The sequence below is a fragment of the Mercenaria mercenaria genome, chromosome 17, assembly GCF_021730395.1.
Source record: "Mercenaria mercenaria strain notata chromosome 17, MADL_Memer_1, whole genome shotgun sequence".
NCBI lineage: Eukaryota > Metazoa > Mollusca > Bivalvia > Venerida > Veneridae > Mercenaria > Mercenaria mercenaria.
The window spans coordinates 22,090,109-22,112,095 of record NC_069377.1 but is presented as its reverse complement, the minus strand read 5'-3'; the positions used below and the strand labels follow the sequence as shown (position 1 = coordinate 22,112,095).

Here is a 21,987-nt window from a genome sequence, read left to right as displayed (position 1 = left end):
CATCTTGCATAAGTGTAATTTCGTTTCGAGGGGTATGTGGTATTGCTACAGGAAAATAGTATCATTTTGATAGTTTGCGCCTTTAAATTCGATTGTTTTGATATGGGCCAAATCATAACTAAGGCTATCCCGCCGAGTCCCTGATCATGTAGAGCTATATACTGTTATACAGGTCTGGGTAAAGCTTTCACCCTATAGACACTATCCCGGTCATCAGCATGAGAAAATTAAAATCGGTTTTTGTCTGTGAACAGCAAGTTTGACCAGTCTCGCCTGTGAAAGTGCGGTAACATCTTTTTACACAATCATAGGGAACAATATCTACATTTTTTCTATGGCTATTTTATCTATTCAATCGTGAACGTCCATTTGCAACACGTGACTGTACAATATATTACCTTATTGGACGTACGTGCGTACAAAAAAACCCTGTATTTTTCCGTATTTGGACGGTTCAAAAAGTCCATTGTTAAACATACGATAAAGCCTGAAACGCGTGAAAATGTTCCGATTGTTAATTAGGTGACGTAGGCGCTCTATGTACAGAGTTTGAAATCAGGAGGCCAGAAGAATCATTTTTACTTTAAACTAAAATAAAATAGATATAGAATAAAGCCTCGTCCAATATGGTTTTCTTAGCTGGGTACTCGTCCAAATATATCTCCGTATTGTACAAAACAATGTTAAATAACCTAATAATATGCTACGAGGGGAAGGTTCATATACAGCTCGCACCACAGCTGAACACTAAAGAGGCGCGCCTCGCCTATAAGCCAACCTGCCTTATCGGTTAGCCCCATGTTTTGAGAGAAAAAAAATTCAAACACCACCAGCTCATAGGAAGAAAGTGTCGTTTTACATGAAAACTGAATTGAGCAGCATATAAACTAATAAAACATGTATACCACTCTACAAAACAGTTGCAAATTTACTTACATATACATTCGATTCCGGAAAAAGATGCATCGAGGGGCAACACTTACTTTTTGATGCGTTCGTAATATTTCCCAGTGCTAAAATGGTAGGACTAGCAATGCAAACTCCGCTAGGTGGCGCTGGCGTAGTGTTTTTCCCGTACTATTTTTGGCTGACCTCATTTTTGGTATCATTTCTTACGGTCGATTTCGCTTATAAAACATGCAAAAAGCTGGGAACCACCGTGCCATATATGGAGAAAAAAGAAGTCCGCAGCGGGAAATGGTACCTCTTTGTAAATTATTGCGCAAAAACATAAACAAATCATTATATAAAGTTTTCATCAAGTCGGAAATTTGTGAAAACGGTGCCTTTCGCGGAAATTTCTGGCTTTAGGTAGCAATGCAAACTCCGCTAGGTGGCGCTGGCGTAGTGTTTTTCCCGTACTATTTTTGGCTGACCTCATTTTTGGTATCATTTCTTACGGTCGATTTCGCTTATAAAACATGCAAAAAGCTGGGAACCACCGTGCCATATATGGAGAAAAAAGAAGTCCGCAGCGGGAAATGGTACCTCTTTGTAAATTATTGCGCAAAAACATAAACAAATCATTATATAAAGTTTTCATCAAGTCGGAAATTTGTGAAAACGGTGCCTTTCGCGGAAATTTCTGGCTTTAGGAGGTATATCGATCATTGTTCTACTTAAAAAAACATAGTTTCCCAACGGAAACCACTGTAAAAAAGTAGTATTTTGTCATTTTTTGAAGCCTGTGCAGATAGCCACGAACGGCAACTCTTCATGTTCCGAACGTAAAACGCGCACCTGCTACTGACACCGGTACGATTAATTTCATAACATTGAATCGAGTTTGCAGTATTTTATACCATTCAGAATTAGTTGTAAGTGTTTTTACTGGAGTTGTAAATGCAAGTGTACATAAATTACACAATGCAAATAGAAATTAACAAAGTAAACGAGAGAATGCAACAAAATCACGGGTAGAAATTGTCGAGTTGTTTCGTCACCATAAACTTTCGTTCCCATTATGTAACAACTACGCCGTAGTAAATATTTACGTTTTTACAGCTTAAACAGTTATAACAACGCATAATACATGGAAGACTATTTAAAATGTTAAATATATCATGTTTTTTACATTTAATTTTACCTTTTTCAGTGACAATAAATTGAAAAAATGTTGTTCCCTATCCACACCCCGGCCTCATAACACTCTCACTTCAGTGACTGCATGACTCTGTCTGGTATGTGTTATATCATGAATCTAGCATGACCCAGTAATGAAGCCATTTGTGAAATTTACTGAATGTTATGACAAAATAATAAGGTTCCATTAATGTCAAATTGTTAAAATCTTTATCGACTGTTGAAAGGAAAAATGTATTAAGAAATGCTAGAATCAAAATATAGCATGACATAAAGCCATATTAGAATAATCAGTAATACATAATTTTAGTCATTACATTTTCAGCGCTGTTCAACTTGTTCTAGTTGAGTTTTTGATACAATCATTTTTGTTCATATTACAAAGCATGCATTTTCCATCAGTTCCAGTTAAAACAATTCTTACAGTCAAACCTGTGCTAAATACCACCCCAGAACAATAGCATCTTTCCAGAAAGACCACTCTGAAAGTCTCGCTGAATATTACTCTTCAGTAAGTTATACTGCATACACAATATATACAACAGCCTGGCTCTTTTAGTAGTTCCCAGGGTGGTCTTTAAAGACAGGTTTGACTGTAAATACATTGGATAAGATTATAATTTTCTCAAGAGTTACTAAATTAACCCCTCTATTGAAAACTGGACTTAAAAACTTAGTTTTGGCTGTGATTGTTTCATCAGATTTTCACACATAAAAAAACACCATAATTTTATATAATTTTCTATGATATTTATTGATAATGCAGCAAATAAAACCTGATCTTAGACAATATTCCAATGAAAACAACATTCAATAGTTAGTGATAGAGTAACTTTTTTATGCCCCTGGCATCTACTGATGCGGGAGGCATATAGTAATCGTCCTGTCCGTCCGTACGAGGTTAACCAAATTGGACCGTTTCGTCTAGCATCAATACCCCTTATTAGAATGACTTGATACTAATACAGATGTAACCTGTGAACATTCCTCATCTTCAGACATCACCTGACCTCAGTTTGACCTTGACCTTGACCTCATTTTGGAATTGAGTTACTTTATATGGGCCATCTCTTGGTTAACCAAATGGGACCGTTTCGTCTAGCATTAATACCGTTTACAAGAATGAATTGATACTAAAACAGATGAAACCTGTGACCATTCCTCATCTTCAAACATCACCTGACCTCAGTTTGACCTTGACCTCGTTATGGACTTAGGTTACTTTGTATCGACAAGGATGCCACTGGGGGCATCAAGCGTTTATTGAACGTAGCTCCTTGTTTGGGATTTACTTGAATATTTGTGGCCTACTGAAAAGACGTTGTCTGATACACTATATTTGTGACCGGAATACGACCAAGGAATAACAGAAAAGGCCTAGGTATATAGACTTTTAGTGCTCTCTTATACTATATATACTACTGGGGTCAAGTATGATCGTTTTTGTGTCAGATTTTTAAATAAATGTCATTGTTTTGGTATCAGGTTGTTATTCGGGCTAAATTTTTGAAAAACGGCTTTATGAGCCTTAAAACGCCCATATTTGCATGTATATATTTTTTCTAAGTATTGTGGTAACTCTTTTTTTTTTTCACTTTCATGTTGTTCTGGGGTACAAACTCTTATGAAAAAATGACATTTTAAGTGTAAAAGTCTGGTTTATAAAAATCTCATTGCATTGCTAGTAGGACGTAGTTTTCAGTAACTGTTTACTTTTACTGCATTCCAAATGGCATTCATTTGTTAAGGGGAGACAACTTTTTGAGAATATTACAAGTATCCAGTCGTACGGGACAGTACGGTAGAACATACATTGGGCAGGTAGATTGTTGGTAAAAATGGTGTTCGTTTACCAAATACCTTTGTGGTTGAGGGATATACTTCCAAACCTTATATTTGTATTTTTTTTATTGGTTTAACATTTTTCGATAACGTAATTCAATAAAAAAGGACATTAGGCCCATAACTTACGTAAAGTAATAAGGGCACGGCCGCCTGAAAGAAAGACATTTCAGCGTGTACTATTTTCCCTTGCCCTTTTTTCAGTATTTATTCTTGCAAAATTTAAAATGTTTGTGTTTTTCCTTCAGTGTATCATCTTTCTACACAATATTGCTTTCAGAACGTTATTCTGATCTTGTAAAAAACGTGCACGATGATTTATTATGACATGCACGTGTATTTCATTGTCCATGATATGAATGCGGTATAACCATTAAATTTCGTGGGCATGAAATTTCGTGGTTTTGGTCAAAAACGGCTTTTTCGTGTGGATATGAAATAGTGGATTTCAACTTTTGAACATAAAATGAATGCGAATTTTCTTGTTCGTTGGGATTAAATTTCATGGATTGACTCAACAACGAAATCCACGAAAATAGTCCGCACGAATATTAATGATTTCACAGTATTCAAAAATATTAAATACGTTTGGGTTCTAAGAAAAAGGAATTGCAAAACAAAGTAGTATATTCAGAAGTATTGTTCGGTATATATGAAAGAGATACATGCTAATGATGTTGTCTTTTATATATTATTCATGATTTAGATAATTTGCTACCGAATCATACAGGAAACGCACATCTATTTCAAAGGATGAGTTCGTGTATAAATGTGGTTTCAGACGGATAAGACACTTCGACCTCAACTTTAGTTCCAATGTCAGCTGATGAGAAAAACTTCATTTCTAAAGCTGAAAATTGAGTAACCATTGCCCAGTCCTATATCAGTGTTGTCTGTATCATTTGATAAGCCGATCAATGATTTATTTTAGACTCAGCAAAAGGAATAAGAAAAAAAAGTTTAGAAACGAAGGGTAGTCTAGGGAATGACACATCAACTGTTCAAACCTTTTGACTAGAGTGTGGTTCTAAACAAAGTTGTAAGTATTCTGCGCTGCTTGTATTTGCGATCCTGAAAGAGAAATTTTTAATGCTGGTGCGGAATCAAGTTAAATTAACAACCCCCATTACAAGAGCAATCAATGTTGAAATATGACGTTTAACAAACAAACAAACCAATAAATAACAACAAACCATTGTCTTCTTTGAACTCTAGAAGCGCTATCCTCCTGTATTTGCCGAGATTGATAATCGGTTCTGCATTTGATTTTGCCTTTATGAACGTTTTCAGTCTTTTTTCGTCTACTTCTTTCCCTGAAACCTCCCATTCAACGATTACCAACTTTCCTTTACTGCTTTCTGAAAAATTATAAATAGCGGAATTAAACGCGTTGAGAAAATGTCTGCCAAGCTGTCGTGTAGAAATTTTCCATGCAGTTTGTTACTCCACTGCTGCTTTCAACTTGCTAGATTAGTAATTTTTAATAGGGACTTCCGTGGAAGAGTGATTTTGGTCGCCGACTTATAATCACTTGCCTATCACCGTTGTTGGTTCGAAATCTGGCCTAAGGAGTAGACATGAGAAAGCAATCAAACTAGCCTACGAAAGGTCGGTGGCTCGTGCCTCGGTCCACCGGTAAAATCTTGAGATTCACCATATTTATAGGTTATTAGCTTTGTATCGGGAAATATGCACGAGTTCTTCAGCGGAAATATTGCGCGACTTTAGGAGCGCAATATTCTTCCGCTGAAAAACGAGTGCATATTTCCCGATGCAAAGATAATAACATTTTTATTACATACGCATCTACACGTGTAAATATAATGTAAATATCATAAACTTGTTCAATAGCCTGAATAGGATTGACAATACTAAACTAAATAGAAAAAAATAGTGCAACAACACGCACTGAATTACGTCATGCTCCCGATATGAAATTCAGGCGTCAGTGTATGGAAAAATATTGACGTTTCCGGTACCAGTATAACTTAACGGGGAATAGAAACGAGTATGTAATAAGACCAATAATTGTGATGGTGCGATGTTACCCCCAATGAAAACAAAACGAATAGGCAACCTTTAGCCTGCTGGCGACAAGTGATTCTGCCTTTACGACCAGTGCAGACCAAGATCAGCCTGCACATTTCGTGCAGCTGATATCATGGCCTGCACTGTTCGCTTTTCAGTCAGTAAATTTTCAGCGAACATCCCTTCAAATAATAAATGGTACTGCCCAAATTGAATGATGGACCAGTCCATTTTAGAAATTTAGCAGGTTAAACGTTAGTAAACATTAATATTAACACTTAAAGCCCATCATTTAACAACAGTTTCCGATTACAACAAAATTCTTTTGAGAAATCATTGCTTTATTTACAAGGCGTAATATTATACTGATCAACAGATATATATATATATATATATATATATATCAAATAACGGATATTTAAAACGGAAGGCATAAGAGCTTTTTTGCATTCATACCAAAAATATACAATTATAATTAAATTATTGTTAAATTTAACTCTTTATGTGACCGTTTTTAGCTGATTACCTTTCATATTTTTTTTGTATAAATATCTAAACATAGAATGAATAGACGTTTTTCTAGGTAAAACCACCAACCTTCCGTAAGCCAGCTGGATGGCTTCCTCACATGAAGAAGTGAGATTCGAACCCACATCGATGAGGGGCAAGTGATTAAAAGTCAGCGATCTTAACCACTCGGCCAGGGATGCCCCTGGTCCCAATGTTAGCTTGATAAACGAATTCATAAGATTTTAAGAAAATATTTTGCGATATAAGGAAAATCTCAATTACTCCGTTTATAGATAAATATTGATCAGGTTGTTTGGTTGTTTATGATTTAACCGTGTTAATTATGACTAGTGTTTAACAGTTAAACGATCGAAATGTCACCGAAATATAAGACATCTCAACGTTTTGATAAAAACAGCGATTTTAATTGAAAGTGTAAGATCAAAATATAAGCAATTGCCGATATATAAAACAAAACAAAGAAGTCTGTTTATTCTAACGGCTTTAAGTAAATAAGTTTTACCCATTTTGTATTTCCGAACCAGTAACAGATATCTGAATACTATGGAATTACCAAATCTATTCCATTTAACAGATCGCTTAAAAACATGTAATAAATGAAAACAACTTACCGGCCATATTTCTAAAACTCTTCCTCATCCGAGTTCAATCATTTTATACTTAAACCTATAACCGAATATACGTCTATTCAATGTATTGATCGATCAATCGAACGGAACAGCGTATTCTTTAGATTTCCAGACAAGGAAGTAATGTTTTGAAAATAGTTATCAATAAATACCTACTATTTAAACATGTAGTTTTAGACCGGGTATAGTTGATTAAAGTGGTTAAATCTTAAAGAAGAATACTTCAAGTATACGTGAGATAAAACTGTCAAAGTGTTATAATTTAAAGTAGAATTTTGTTCAAGTCTGCTTATAAAGCAATTTGGCTCATAAATCCTAGCCTTAAATTGATCACAACTTTAAACATATTTGTCAGCGAGTCATGATTAAAACATACAAATATAACGATAAGACAGACCACTAAATTTGCATGTTTATAAATTTTACAAAGTTTAACGTGTTGTGAAAACGAACTGTTACAGAAACATAACGCAATTATTCAAACATTTACAAGTAAAATAAATATCTATTGTCTTAAAGTGCCACTATTTTCTTTTATATTTTATTTACGCTGCGTTGACTAGTCATTGATTTCTCCCTGCCATCGGCGATTTAAAATAGACCCAGCGAATTTTTTATGAAATTCACATTTTTATCAAAAGGGAGGCAATTCAGTAAAAATTACATAATATTATTTGAAATTATTATCTCCCTTCTAGATAAAGTATTTATGATATTGAACGTAAGTTAGATGGGTTAGAATTACATGCATAAGATCTTGAGTGAATGGGTATATGAATAAACAATAATATAAAAAAATGTCTACAGCAAAGTTGCACTTTAATTTGTAAAATTTTTCGAACATATCTTGTTCTTACGTCTTTCTTTTTTAATTTACGCATGTAATTGGATTTAATAGGTATACACCTATCCTAAACAATACAGTTTTGTCAAGTTTTGTGTTTTTATCTACACCGTTTACAAACTGGAATCATTATATAATGCCAATATAACCCCCAAGCTTGGAGATTAAGATTTTTTTTAGAATATGTATTAATTTTAATAAAAAACATAACTTTCTTCTAACTCGTTCTCCAGCTATCCATATTCCATATATTTAAAAATCCGTTGATCATCTAGCGCTAATATCTAAATTATGTAGTTCAGTTATATGCAGATTAAGATATCCAAGCTTACTTCATCAACCATCTACAGTTCGAATCATGTTGTGACCCCAAGATCTATCCTCCTTTCTCTAGTTCATGTAGTTGTTCGGTTCCCTTCTTCCGCTGTTATTTCTGTTTGCTCTCTTATTCAATATTTCTTTCCATTTTCTTTAAATCTATTTTATTTATGCTTTTCACTATTATCAACTCGGTTTATATATCGACTATGTTCTTATTGCCTGTGATAACCGGTCAAATCACTATAAAAGATATGAGCGAACCACCATTTTTTGTCGAGAACAAACTAAATTTTCTGAGTTACCGAAGTCAGGTTGGCGATAAACGACAGATTTTGTTTGTCATCTCGAGTCGCGGATTCAAATGTCTCTCTTCTTAATTGGTGCAAATAAACATTGGGTCTTATACATCGTACAAGTATAAATGTATCTGTCGTACAGACTGACACTAAGCCACACTTGGAAACAGAAGAAAGATAAATGAGCGGCATCATGAGAAAACCAATATAGTGCACTTGCGATCAGCACAGACCGAGACGCACTGTTCGCTTTCAAACCCTATTAGAGAAACGGTTAGCGACCAGAATGGATCCTGACCAGCTTGCGCGGATCCATGCTGGTCGCAAATGCACTATGTTGGTTTTCTCATTTCAGTGCGGCACATTTTGTGCCGCAGGCAACGTTTCATACCCATGTAATATGCAAAGTTCGTTTCCTACGACACAGGAACACTAAACAGGAACACTAAACAGCAACAACACTAAACAGGAACACTAAACAAACCGTAAACTAAAGTACGTATGTATGGCTTTGTACGTGTACGTGAGCAACATGTAGGCATTTGTTACTACACAAACAAACATATACTGACAGTGCGAAGAAACACATTGGGACGAAGCTTTGGAATGGTCAGTGGCAAAACACTATTGGGATGTTAAAACCAGTTAACACTACGTTTCAAATTGCATGACAATGTAAATAAAAGATTTTTTTTTCAGACGTAACATGACATGAAAGAAAACGTAACGTCGAAATAATGTATTACGGCAATTGCCATTGTAGTCAGTAAATTATCCTTTTTTTTCTTTTGTGGACGGTGGTGGGGTGGGGGGATGGTGAAGGGGAGGGAGCATCCATTATTTTGGTCAGTAAATTAAAGGTCAAAGTTATGGTGATGTTCGGACTGAAATCGGTTGTAAATAACCGCTCAATAAACTGAGAAGACTTGCATCTACAGTAGTCAATCATCACTGCATAACTGTATATGATCTGTACAGGAGCCTTGTTGTGTTTCGAATATATGGGTCATAGTCAGTGAAAACAGTTTCTTCCAAATAACTTGACTTACAGTGACCAAAAATCCTACTGTGGTTGCTAAATGACCGCTTCTGTTTTGGGGAATTCGTATGTCAAAGGTCAAGGTCATTGTGACTTTGAGACTGCAGTGTTTTTTATCAACAACTGGAATATGCTTCGGTCCCCAGACACAATTTTTTATTCGACGGTAAATTCTACATCTGCCGGAATTATTTACATTTAAGATGTGTTTACGGCGTTACGTATGTGTACAGCTTGTACTCGATTCCCTTTACATCTTATTATAGCAAACCTTTTAGTTGAATTACTCTAAATAATAAGATTTGGGTTATTTTTGATCAATTGGGTTAATTACGTTCAAAGCTAGACCTCGTTATCACGCATTATACTATGTATATACTATATATAATTTGTTAAAGGCTAAACACAACTAAATCCGACTGTTCTCTACTTCGTATAATCTGCACATATACTTTATAACGGGTTTTCGAAATTTTCTAGCATATCAGATTTTCAGAGACATACATTACTATTAAGAACTATACCACTTTTTTGAAAAAAAGAAAAAAAAAAAAAAAAAAGAAAAAAAAAGAACAGGGGGTGTTAATCTTTATATATGAAAACTACAGTTAGTTTATACAACCCACTGAATTTACTCCTTTTTGCTTCTATCAATTACTCTTTTCGAGACATTAAATTCTTACGCCGCCATTTTTACCTAGCATGCGATAAGAACCACAGACGCTTGGGGGTCACCACCCCTCCCCCTCCCAGGCCGCCCCTGACAACCCTCAGTCAATATATTTTCGTTTTATAAAACAAACTGAGCACATGTCTCGATCATCCAACGACTTCTGTTACCATTTCAACATGTTTAAAAAATTCCCATACTCTATCTATGCTCAAAAAAACACTGAGCATTGATAGTATATGGGAGATTTTTTAAAACATATTGAAATGGTAACAGAAGTTGTTTTATGATCGAGACATGTGTATGGCTGAAGGCTGGCAGGGGCAGGGGCGGATTGGGAGGGGGGACAGATTCTGACCCCCAAGTGTCTGTGATAAGAACATGCCGATTTCTAAAGAACGCAAAGTGATACATGCTAAAACGCAATGTTTTAAAGAGTAAAAGTAAACACGAAACTAGGAAAGGAAAAACAATTAGCACTATTTGTATTTGAACTATTTGTGACTAAACCTGCGGAGGCTTACAACTGTTTGTTGAATATTTCTGCCGCGAGACAGCTAGGTAGATATCGCGATACTTTAAGATATTATCATGATAAAGCGAAGTTTTCTGAAAAGATTATATCAATCCTTCGATATTTCCAAGCACAATCGTGGCCAGCCTTTAGAAACATAAATAATTTGTCGCTTACCTATAATTACTTCGTCCAGTTTCCGTCATTAACGATGCATCCAGTCAATTTCCCAACGCTGTATTTCTCTCAAAACATCAGCTGCCATGTTTAAACCAGCTCACGTAGAGAACACACCTCCAGAATCGACCAATCGCAAAAAGGCTACGTAGTAAAAACCAGTTCCGGGTCGCCGTATAAACATGGCAGCTGATGTTTTGAGAGAAATTTCCCAACGCTGGATGCATCGTTATTGACGGAAACTGGACGAAGTAATTATAGGTAAGCGACTAATTATTTATGTTTCTAAAGGCTGGCCACGATTGTGCTTGGAAATATCGAAGGGAATAGGTGGCTGCCATTGACTTGTCTATTGGCCCGAGAAATATACGGGTTAGGTCACATCGTGTACGAGATGATTTTGTCAAAGAATAGCGTCTCGCTGCATCAAAATGATGCAGCCTTGAGACCAAAGTGCATCTTTACCGTTAAGATTTATGCTTTATGCGTTGATTAAGACCAGATTTTCAAAAATCGACCGAAAATTGTGTACGCAGTGAGATCGTTACTGAGGCCATTCCATTTTTTCCTTAATGTTTTGCCGTAAAGTATCATACCTTAATTTTTTTTTATATATAGCATTTTTTTTTTTTGGAAATGTGTTTTTCTGTTATTATGTTGGGGATCTGGGTTGTAGAGAACAGGGTGGGGGGGGGGGGGGGTCCATCATTCATAAGGGGTCAAAGTCACACGCCGATTGCCTGTGGTCGTATCTAAACTACAAACCATAATTTTATTGAATGACAAATCAATTATTATTTCTTAAAGATAATAAGACTTCAAGATTTACGCACTGAGCAAAAATGAGCTTTTGTAACTGTTATTATCGCCGTTTCCATCATGAAGTGTGCCTATTTAAATGTAAACTTCATGAAATAGAGGACATTTATTTGTTTCAGTGTAAGATTGAAACACATTGTGAATACTGAAATTAGATATTTTCACGAGTGGCGCATTAAATTATGGTGTTCACGAGGGAATTTTCAATGGTTTTATACAAATTAGCTGTGACCAAAAGAGATCTGGTGCGCCTGTGATATATACCAGACTCCGGTATATACCGAATTCAAGCGATTGGAACGAAGAGTATCCTCCTAAATGGATATATGCTGCAACTATGGTAATACTAATCCTAACCTTTAGTCAGTATACTATACTATACACTTTAATGCGCACGGACAAGCGAAAATCTGCGTATTTTAGCCTTGCGCTCTTATGATCATGATTTTATGACATGCGCACAACGACTGCACCAGATATGCCACGATTTGCTTACATAGGGAAATACTTCATTTCATTTTCGGCAATTTTTGAATTTATTTATTAGAAAACCTTCAGTAAAGACAACCTGCGAAGTTCCATTTACAATTCCTATGTTAAAGTCGAGAAATTCGCGTTTTTCTGAGGCCACCCTTTGTCCGTGTTTCGGCCACAAATATTACCTCATGTGCCAGTTTTTGCATTTTTCTGGTGTATTGCACAAGTTCCGCAAGTGTTATGATGCACAGAAGGTAAAATAAGCACTACTTCATTTAAAATGCCACGAATTAAACAAGCCCTTGGTGATTTCATGTCTAAATCATACAAATACGTAATTTGATCGGCACCAGATTTAGCGAAATTATCGCCCCATGTGCGAAAATTTGGTCCAAATTAATCTTTTTTTAAAGCTAACCGTTTTGTGCCAAAATGTCGTTATACGTGATTAGAAATAGATAAATGAAATTCCGCTCTGTCTGCTACCGCTTTGAGAAAAATACATGATTTTCATGCCATCGTAGGCCTATTTTCCATAAGATATCCATGCATCTGCAACAAGAAAACGAAAAGAAAAAGTGGTGTTGAATAGTATACAGTGAAATGCAAGTCAGCTGAAGTTAGGTACCGTCGCATTTCAGAAAGCGGTCCGCAGAATAAACACCCTACTTTCGACTTCAAGTGAACAACTCGAAAACATGCGAATATAAGCATGAGAAGTGTTTTATTTCATGTATAAATTCATTTCACCAGTGAAATCATGCCAATTTGGCCCCGGTTTATACGCAAATGCGCGAAAAATGGTAAAATTAGGATCTGTTTATTAGGGACTTCTTTCGAAGTCCACGGAAGCACATTTTTGACCGAATTACTGCTATATAACCTATTATACCCGATTGTTATCTGCATTTTACCCGACTGAGCTATGTTACAGTATACTAAATGGATAGTTAAAATGAAACAAAATTCAAATTTACTTGTCAAGTAATGTGCAAGCTTTATGAATTGTTATTTCATCAGTTATCATGAAATGGACTAGTCCTTGGCTGGAGTCACGTTATTATTGGGGATTAGTATATCATCCTATTGGATTAGCTGGATTTGTCTCTAATGTTTCCCTAACTGTATGCTTCATAACTTTTCTATATGTACATATTCGAGATATTTTTCACAAAAATGTCATGAACGTCCATTTGAAGTTTTGCCGTATGTCTTTTTACGTCGTATCCCGAATTTAATTGTTTTATTTCAAAATGTAACTGCCTGAAGATATGTGTAACATTGCAAGTGCGTGCAATGAAAAATTAAAATTATAGAAAAAAAACAAAACACTCAAAAGTCTACTGCTGTTATTTCCTGGCGGTTTTTATACAATTTATTCCTGTACATGTATGCTTACTGTCTTATTCATACATATAGACTATACAACTTTTCGTGACGTAATGTATCATGGAACACAAAACTTTAGTTTTTCCAGAACATCGCTTTTGAAGTTAACGACACTGCTGCAGAAGAAATGGCGCTGCCGGCTGCTGAGATACCATTCGCTATGGCTGCCATTACTTGCGGAGACTTTGCTAGTTCAACTGCTGCATTTCCAGCGACGTAAATCCCATAACCACCCGCCGCAACACCTACTGCTGCACTTACTGCCATTGTTCCGCCAACAAGCATTACTTTCCATATCTCTGTACTAAGATGTTTGCCAATGGAATTTACCAGGGCAGACAGTTCTTTTTGAACATCTTCAGGATCCTTAAAGTTTTCTAAGTGTTCTTTTATCGCATTTTTGTGAATGCTTATATAATCGTACATATATGTTTTCTCTCCCCCGTTGGACATTTTTTCGATCATTTCAGTTATGTGTTTTACGTTTTCATTATCTTCGAGATCAACCGGACTTTCTCTATTCTCTATTTTGACTATTCGTCCTCCACATCTTTGGACAAGATCCACTAGCGTTTCTGACTCTTCCCAAAACTCCTTGAATTTCTGGTCTGTTTGAAATTCACTTCCATGAGTAAAAACAACGATACAATGATCACACACATTCTCACCGAAAGCAACACGAAGTAGATCTATAGTGTACTTTTCATCTGTTGTCAAGCGGTTGTTCGAACTGAATATCAACAGAAAGGCATGAGGTTGTGGGCAGACAGAGATCGAATTTTGCAGTTCTAGCAGCCGTTTCGCAAGTCTTTCGTCAGTGTCCATTAACCCTGGCGTGTCAACTACAGTGAAGCTATATAGCACATCGTTAGTGTTATATTGGCCTTCTTCCAATTTGCATGTTTGCGTCTTAGATTTAAGACTCCTGTCTGCGTCGAAAGTTGATTTTCCGAGTAAAGTGTTACCAGTCGAACTCTTGCCATTGCCTGTTTTACCAACAAGAATGATTCTTCTCTCTTTTGCTTCCCTTCCTTTAAACTGCTGTTTCTGGAAATTAGACACAGCATGCTTTTGTATTATTTTAAACAACAGGTAATACATTTAGTCCATTTGACTAGAAACCAAGGTGACTTCCATTTTAGTTCATATCACAATGTTATGTATGCTCACATGTAATGTAACCTGTTGTAAGATACTTTGATATACATATTACAAAATATATTAAATGTATGTACACGGGGTTTCCTCGTGAAGGCAAATTGTTAACTTTTAAGTAACTTGTAAAAATACTTAAAACTGTAGTAAACATTTATATAGCTTTATATAAGAATAGTTCCATACCTTCAAGTCAAGGGTGTTACCAGTAGCACTCTTGCCATTGTCTGTTTTACCAACCCACATAATTCTTCTCTCTTTTTCTTCGCTTTCTTTAAACTGTTGTTCCTGGAAATTAGAAACAGCATGTTGTTTTTTTTTTTTTGCTTTTTTTAAGCGACAGGTAATACGTTTAGTTTATTTGAATAGAAACCAAAGAGGCATCCATTTTAGTTCATATCACAATGTTATGTATGCTCACATTAAATGTAACATGCTGCAAGATTTTGTTGATATACAAAATATATTAAATGTATGTACACGAAATTTCCCCGTTAACTTTTAAGTAACTTGTAAAAATACTTAAAAACTGTAGAAGAAATTTATATAGCTTTATATAGAAACAGTTTTATACCTTCAAGTCAATGGCATCTACCAACGTAGAAACCTGCAGCATATACGCTTGACCTTTGTTTCGTGACAAACATTCTTTAAGCACATTTTTGCATGTTCTCGTAATCTGGCAATTATACAGATTTCTTCCGGAATCGGACACTTCTTCAACATAATCATATATACGATTTACACCATCATTGCGGGAAATCATCGTGGTTTGTTCATTTTCTATTCTGATTATCCGGCCGCCACATCTTTCGATAAGTTTTATTAACACGTTGTTTGACGTCTGCCAAAACTGTGTGAATTCCTCATCCGTGCTGAAGTAATTTCCATGTGTGAAAACAATAATGCAATGATTGAATACTTGTTCGCCAAATGCAACTCGAAGCAAATCGACAGTGTAGACATTTTCTTCATCTAAACTGTTATATGAACTAAACACCAACAAGAAGGCATGCGGTTCCGGACAGATCTCTACTGACCTTTGTATTTCTAATAAATTTTCTGCCAGATTTCCTTCAGTGTACAAAAATCCTGGAGTGTCAACAATAGTGTATGACATATTTCTTTCGTCATTAAAGCGTTTCCAGAATTTGCAGTCTCGTGTTGTTGATTGTCGACTCCTGCGCTCTTCAAACGCATGACATCTAAGCAAGGTGTTACCAGTTGAACTTTTACCACTGCCAGCTTTTCCAAGTAAAATAATTCGTCTCTCAGCAGTTTCCATTATAGAACCTGTTGAATATAGTAGAAGTGGTTAGCACAAACCATGTCCATGCTTGTATAAATTTTAATATCCCCACAAAACTATAATTGGGGTATGATATTAGAATCACTTTGTCCCGTCCATCTGTCCGTTCTTCCGTCCCATCACGTCACTCAAGTTACTTTCGTTCACTGCACAATAATTATTCATTTATAGCGAGATATACAACAGTCAAATTATGTGGACCATCATGAACATTTGTTAAACACCAAATATGTAAATAAAGTCATTATTATTATTATTATTATTTTATTATTACTATAAACAAAGACATTTTAATATAATAAAATTTCCTTAGAGATGTCCATTTTTTCTATATTCTCTACGAGTAATGACCTACACAATTCAGTTTTATGATTAAGTATTCCTTCATGTAATCAAATTGGCAAAGCTTTGCCAACTTGAAATGAAATTTATCTTATCTTAATGCATTCAATGCAATCTATGTTAATTGATATGTTTCAACTAATTTAAAATATAATGATCGCGTAATTTGTAATTCTTTTGTAACGCGTACCGAGCGGAGAATATATAAATAACACGACTTGAAACACTTGATGTATTATCTTGATTTTGTATCTATAGGCAAAACTTTGTACCTTCCGTTGTGATTTTAGACAAAAGATTTTATTAACTGTATTGGTTTTACGTCTTATGTGTTTCACTTAGTTTTAGTTTATACATGATTTATTTTAGGTCGATTGTGAAGGAAGTTCTACAGCTTATATTAATCACTCTCGACACCTCATTCCTGATGGAATCCATCGCCACGAGGGTAATTACCCATAGATCTGAACAACGACCCGGTGTTTTACTTTTACATAATTTCCCATAGATCTGAACTACGACCCGGTATTTTACTATTATATAATTACCCATAGATCTGAACTACGACCCGGTATTTTACTATTATGTATCAACTTATTTTGCACAAACGCTTCCCAGGAGTCTAGATATTCTATTCTACTGCAAACTGCCAATCAATTTATATACGGTAATTATTTCTCCGTCCGACCTTTCGTCTTCAACGTGTGGGAACCGTCTGATTTCTCGTTCGTTTGCTGCTTATGTTTAATAAGGGTCCATACACCCTTTCAGGCACAGTATAGCATTTAGCTATGTTAGAGTAATAACCCCCTGAATGTTACCAGACATGCCGTCAAAGAGAATTTTTGAAGCCAAAGTGGTGAAGAAAATTTACCTCTACGCAATTTTCGCAGAGTATTAGCCAAAAATTCCAAATAATTTCGAAGCCGAAAGTGGGTCACCTCCATGACCAATGAGACTTGGTTGCAAGACAAAATACCGGAAGTATCGCAAGGTCGTCCTAACAAGGGCGGTTGGTGCCACAAATCGCTGGTCCATCGTTGAAGAAACGATGTACCCCTCCCTTCTCACTCAACACATTGAGCGTAGAGATTGGGATTCTCGGGGTCTTCTCTGCATGCCGTTTATCGCCAGGCCGTCACCAAGAAGATAGCTTTTTTTCACACAAAATGCCCCTCTTTAGGGCCACTCCCATCGGCTTCAGTTAGGACAATGGCAGAAAAGGCCAACATAATTATGACCTCCGTCAATGCCTTGTGTCTTCTCGAGACGTGCACTCGCCGGTGGGTTGGAGAAGCTGATTTCTCGAGCAGCTCTGTCGGATTTATATGTCGACCAAAATTACGTGACAGTCCCCATTTTAAAATTCTTTTTGGTTAACAGTATCGACACTATTCTTATTAAGCATTTTAAATGACCGTTACAAATTTCAATGAGCGTTCTATTAAAGTACGACGATTTGCGACTACTGGTGTTTTCTGATAGCTCTATACATTTTATCAGTCTATCAAGACCTCTGCATAGTGTTGACTAATCTACTAATTTACAGCGTTAGATTTCACTTTCTAGCGCAAATTACGGCCAACCAGTCTAAAATGGCTCAATGCGCTTGCGTACAAGTAAGTTTTGAAATCCTCCAAGACGAAAATAATTGTTCGTTTAAATTGAAGAAATATAGTGTTATACTATTCATAACTTTATGATGACATCAGGAGTTCTAACTTACCAATCAGAGCGCAGCATTTTCAAGTACCTGTCAGTTTATACTTGGGTCAAACGTAGTATTTTTACAATGAACATATATAGTGACTTTAGAAATAAATATCACATTATTTCAGAAATCAAATTAGATTTTTGACTGAACATGCAACAGATGATGCAACAAACTACACATTTTGAAATTTAATTAAAATATTAAATGGATTTAATACTTTGATTTTATTTCAAACTTTGAAATTTTATACAGGGAGTCTATGATAGAGTCCGAGCAAAATGTAACCATTACCCCAGTGAAATTAGTAACATTTCACAATGTTCTGGACATGTTAAAATTATGAATTGTTACAAATGTTGGAAACGGTTCAGTTATTAACAAAAATATATAGATATATATTTATTTTTCTTTGTTCGCAGTATTCAAAGATATGCATATGAATTGAATCATGTTAAAATGTATTTCGTTCAATTAAATGAATTTATTGTTTAACTGGCTGGTTTGTTTGCCCCTTTTGAAAGATCTGCTGGAATAAGAAGAGTTCTTCCGAGCATCTGTGTCTTCCACCCGATAGTAGGAGATGTTAATCACGTGATCAAAACAAGGCGGCAATTCGACATAATAAACCTTCCACGCTGAGTAATAAACTAGAACAAATAAAATGTTTGGAATTTCTTTCTCTAATAGCAAATTAACAATAAAAATCCCTGACAAAATACTTTTAAAAAAGAATGGTATATTTTTTCACTTCCGGCATACGTCCGTTCCATTGGGATTTTCTTCTTAGCTTTTCTAAAGCTTTTCGGAAGCTATTCTCTTGGGCCCAAACAAACGGAGCAGTTGACAAACAAGCCTGTCAGGTGAGGTTCTCGCAAAAATGGTAAGATGCTTTCAGCAGAGCGAAGTTCAGAGTACAATTATTGCAGCCGGAGCTTTTGAACATTTTAAAATGAAATTCGGTAACTTGGAAATGGTTGGGCCTGTAGTCCTCTGACTGGTGATCGTAACCTGAAGATGACTTATTGATTTTGAGATAATTAGGTCATAGTCACAGTAACTATGACCCCTAATTGGTCCCAGTGACCTGCAACAGGGAAACTGTTTTCGTTTACAGCACAACCTATCATATAACCAGAGACATCGATAATTGCTATCTATTCTCTGATATAACTTTAAAATGAGCAACAGCGGATCTCTGCTTCTCGAAATAGAGAACACCGACTCCGTTTGTTTACTCAAACTACAAATCGCGGGAAATAAATCAAGGGAAGTTATTCAGCTATCCGGTTTCAACCAGATTTTTCAAGTGACAAATAATAAATCTAACTTCTAACTGTGTGGCAGGGGCACCATGGCTATAAATACACGTGCTTAAAGAGATCATTATCATTTACGTACTCATTTTCAAACTACAATTCGTCAATGGATAGTTCCTTTGACTTAAAGAGGAACGTTATTCACTTTTTGCATTTGGCTTAGATTTAACCACTGTACTATTGATTTACTTCGTATAGCATCTGCCTTGGATTTGACTACGGTATTATTTATGTACTTTGTGTAGCATTTGGCTTGGATTTGACCTTCGTATTATTGATTTACCTCGTGTAGTATTTGGCTTGGATTTGATCACTGTGTTATTGATTTACCTCGTGTAGTATTTTGCCTGGATTTGACTACAGTATTATTGATTTACTTTGTGCAGCATTTGGCTTGGATTTGACCATTGTATTATTGCTTTACCTCGTTTAGTGCTTGGCTTGGATTTGACCACTGTATTATTGATTTCACAAAATGAAACCGCGTTTGGACAGAAGAACAATGTGCACACATTGCGAAAAAAAATGTTTGAAAAGCTTGTCGACAAATGCTAAAATTCGCAGTATTGATGAACATGATTGAAGCTAAATCATACAGTGGAGAAAAATACCGCTACAGATGGACAGCAAAACATTAAACAGCGTTAACAGTACTTAATGAAACATACGATGGTTCTGAGAATATGCTCGAGGAGCAGCGTAAGTATGGAGTCTGGGCAGACCCTGTAGTAAGTCTTATTTGCTGGTGTTACATTTCTAACTTGGGAACAGATGCAAAAGGTGCTACGGCTATTGAAAGAGCGCAGTTGGTGTCAAAGCATCTCCATTATCTAGTAGAGCGAAATTCTTGTTGAAATCATTAGCACATGTAATACGTTAATGATTGAAACAAATAATTTGGAAATACGCTATAAATATAGGGATATGGTAAAGAAAGTGGGGTGATAGGAGAAGGAGAAAAGCAAAGTGAATATTCCATAGGCAAAGCAACATTCTAAATCGCAGCCTCAAAATCACATACCATAGCAGAACAAGCATGAATGCGCACAAGACCAGTATACACACACGGCCTGTGGCAAAAAACCATTATATGATGGGCTTTAACAGTTTTATGCACAACTTAGATATTTTGTAAATGTATAGACCAAGTTGTCCTTTTTCAAATAACAATGTCTGTCTCTAGATACATACTAGTTGATGCTATGATATGAAAAATGTAATAGCTACTGCAAAAGTATAATAACAAGACATATCGATAAAACCGATGGATGCTCTCCTAAATTTGCACACTTGAGAGTGAAACGTTCTATGATTTTTTGCTGAGTTACATGTTGTGGTTGCTAAGGAAAACTCTTGACTACGATAAGGTGAATTATACAGGCAGAGGTTGCTAAGGAATACTCCTGACTACGATAAGGTGAATTATAGGCAGCGGTTGCTAAGGAATACTCTTGACAGTGATAAGGTGAATTACAGGCAGCGGTTGCTAAGGAATACTCCTGACCACGATAAAGTGAATAACAGGCAGCGTTTGCTAAGAAATACTCCTGACTACGATAAGGTGAATTACAGGCAGCGGTTGCTAAGGAATACTCTTGACTACGATAAGGTGAATTACAGGCAGCGGTTGCTAAGGAATACTCTTGACAGTGATAAGGTGAATTACAGGCAGCAGTTGCTAAGGAATACTCCTGACTACGATAAAGTGAATTACAGGCAGCGTTTGCTAAGAAATACTCCTGACTACGATAAGGTGAATTACAGGCAGCGGTTGCTAAGGAATACTCTTGACTACGATAAGGTGAATTACAGGCAGCGGTTGCTAAGGAATACTTTTGACAGTGATAAGGTTAATTACAGGCAGCGGTCGCTAAGGAACACTCTTGACTACGATAAAGTGAATTACAGGCAGCGGTTGCTAAGGAATACTCTTGACAGTGATAAGGTGAATTACAGGCAGCGGTTGCTAAGAAATACTCCTGACTACGATAAGGTGAATTACAGGCAGCGGTTGCTAAGGAAAACTCTTGACTACGATAATGTGAATAACAGGCAGCGGTTGCTAAGGAATACTCTTGACAGTGATAAGGTGAATTACAGGCAGCGGTTGCTAAGGAATAATTCTGACTACGATAAAATGAATTACAGGCAGCGTTTGCTAAGAAATACTCCTGACTACGATAAGGTGAATTAAAGGCAGCGGTTGCTAAGGAATATTCCTGACTACGATAAGGTCAATTACAGGCAGCGGTTGCTAAGGAATTCTCCTTACTACGATAAGGTGAATTACAGGCAGCGATTGCTAAGGAATTCTCCTGACTACGATAAGGCTATAGTTTTCTAATGTTGATTAAGCAAAGGGCAATAATCAGTGAAAAATCATCCAACTGAAACAAGAAGATTACATGTGTATCTCCTCTTGGTAGTAAAGCTTCCAATAAAGTATGGCTAAATTCTAGCGACTGGCTGCTGAGAAATACTCCGGAAAAGAAT

General features: G+C 36.1%; 2 protein-coding genes across 3 annotated transcripts in view; both read right to left on the bottom strand.

The window, feature by feature from the left end:
• The window catches only part of LOC123536422 (protein mono-ADP-ribosyltransferase PARP14-like), a 33,939-nt gene extending 26,711 nt beyond the window's left edge, over positions 1-7,228 (bottom strand). The window contains exons 1-2 of the mRNA XM_053527696.1: positions 7,095-7,228; positions 5,118-5,282 (exon numbers count right to left, since the gene is read on the bottom strand). Of these exons, the coding sequence (XP_053383671.1) occupies positions 5,118-5,282; positions 7,095-7,122 (193 nt within the window). The 5' untranslated portion in view covers positions 7,123-7,228. The remainder of the gene's footprint in view (positions 1-5,117; positions 5,283-7,094) is intronic.
• A 5,743-nt stretch (positions 7,229-12,971) lies between these two features.
• LOC123536822 (GTPase IMAP family member 8-like) overlaps positions 12,972-21,987 on the bottom strand; it is a 75,072-nt gene continuing 66,056 nt past the window's right edge. For both annotated transcript variants that reach the window (XM_053529239.1, XM_053529240.1), the window contains exons 2-4: positions 15,388-16,106; positions 15,000-15,101; positions 12,972-14,705 (exon numbers count right to left, since the gene is read on the bottom strand). In XM_053529239.1, coding sequence (XP_053385214.1) covers positions 13,734-14,705; positions 15,000-15,101; positions 15,388-16,098 — 1,785 coding nt within the window. In that variant the 5' untranslated portion in view covers positions 16,099-16,106 and the 3' untranslated portion in view covers positions 12,972-13,733. The remainder of the gene's footprint in view (positions 14,706-14,999; positions 15,102-15,387; positions 16,107-21,987) is intronic.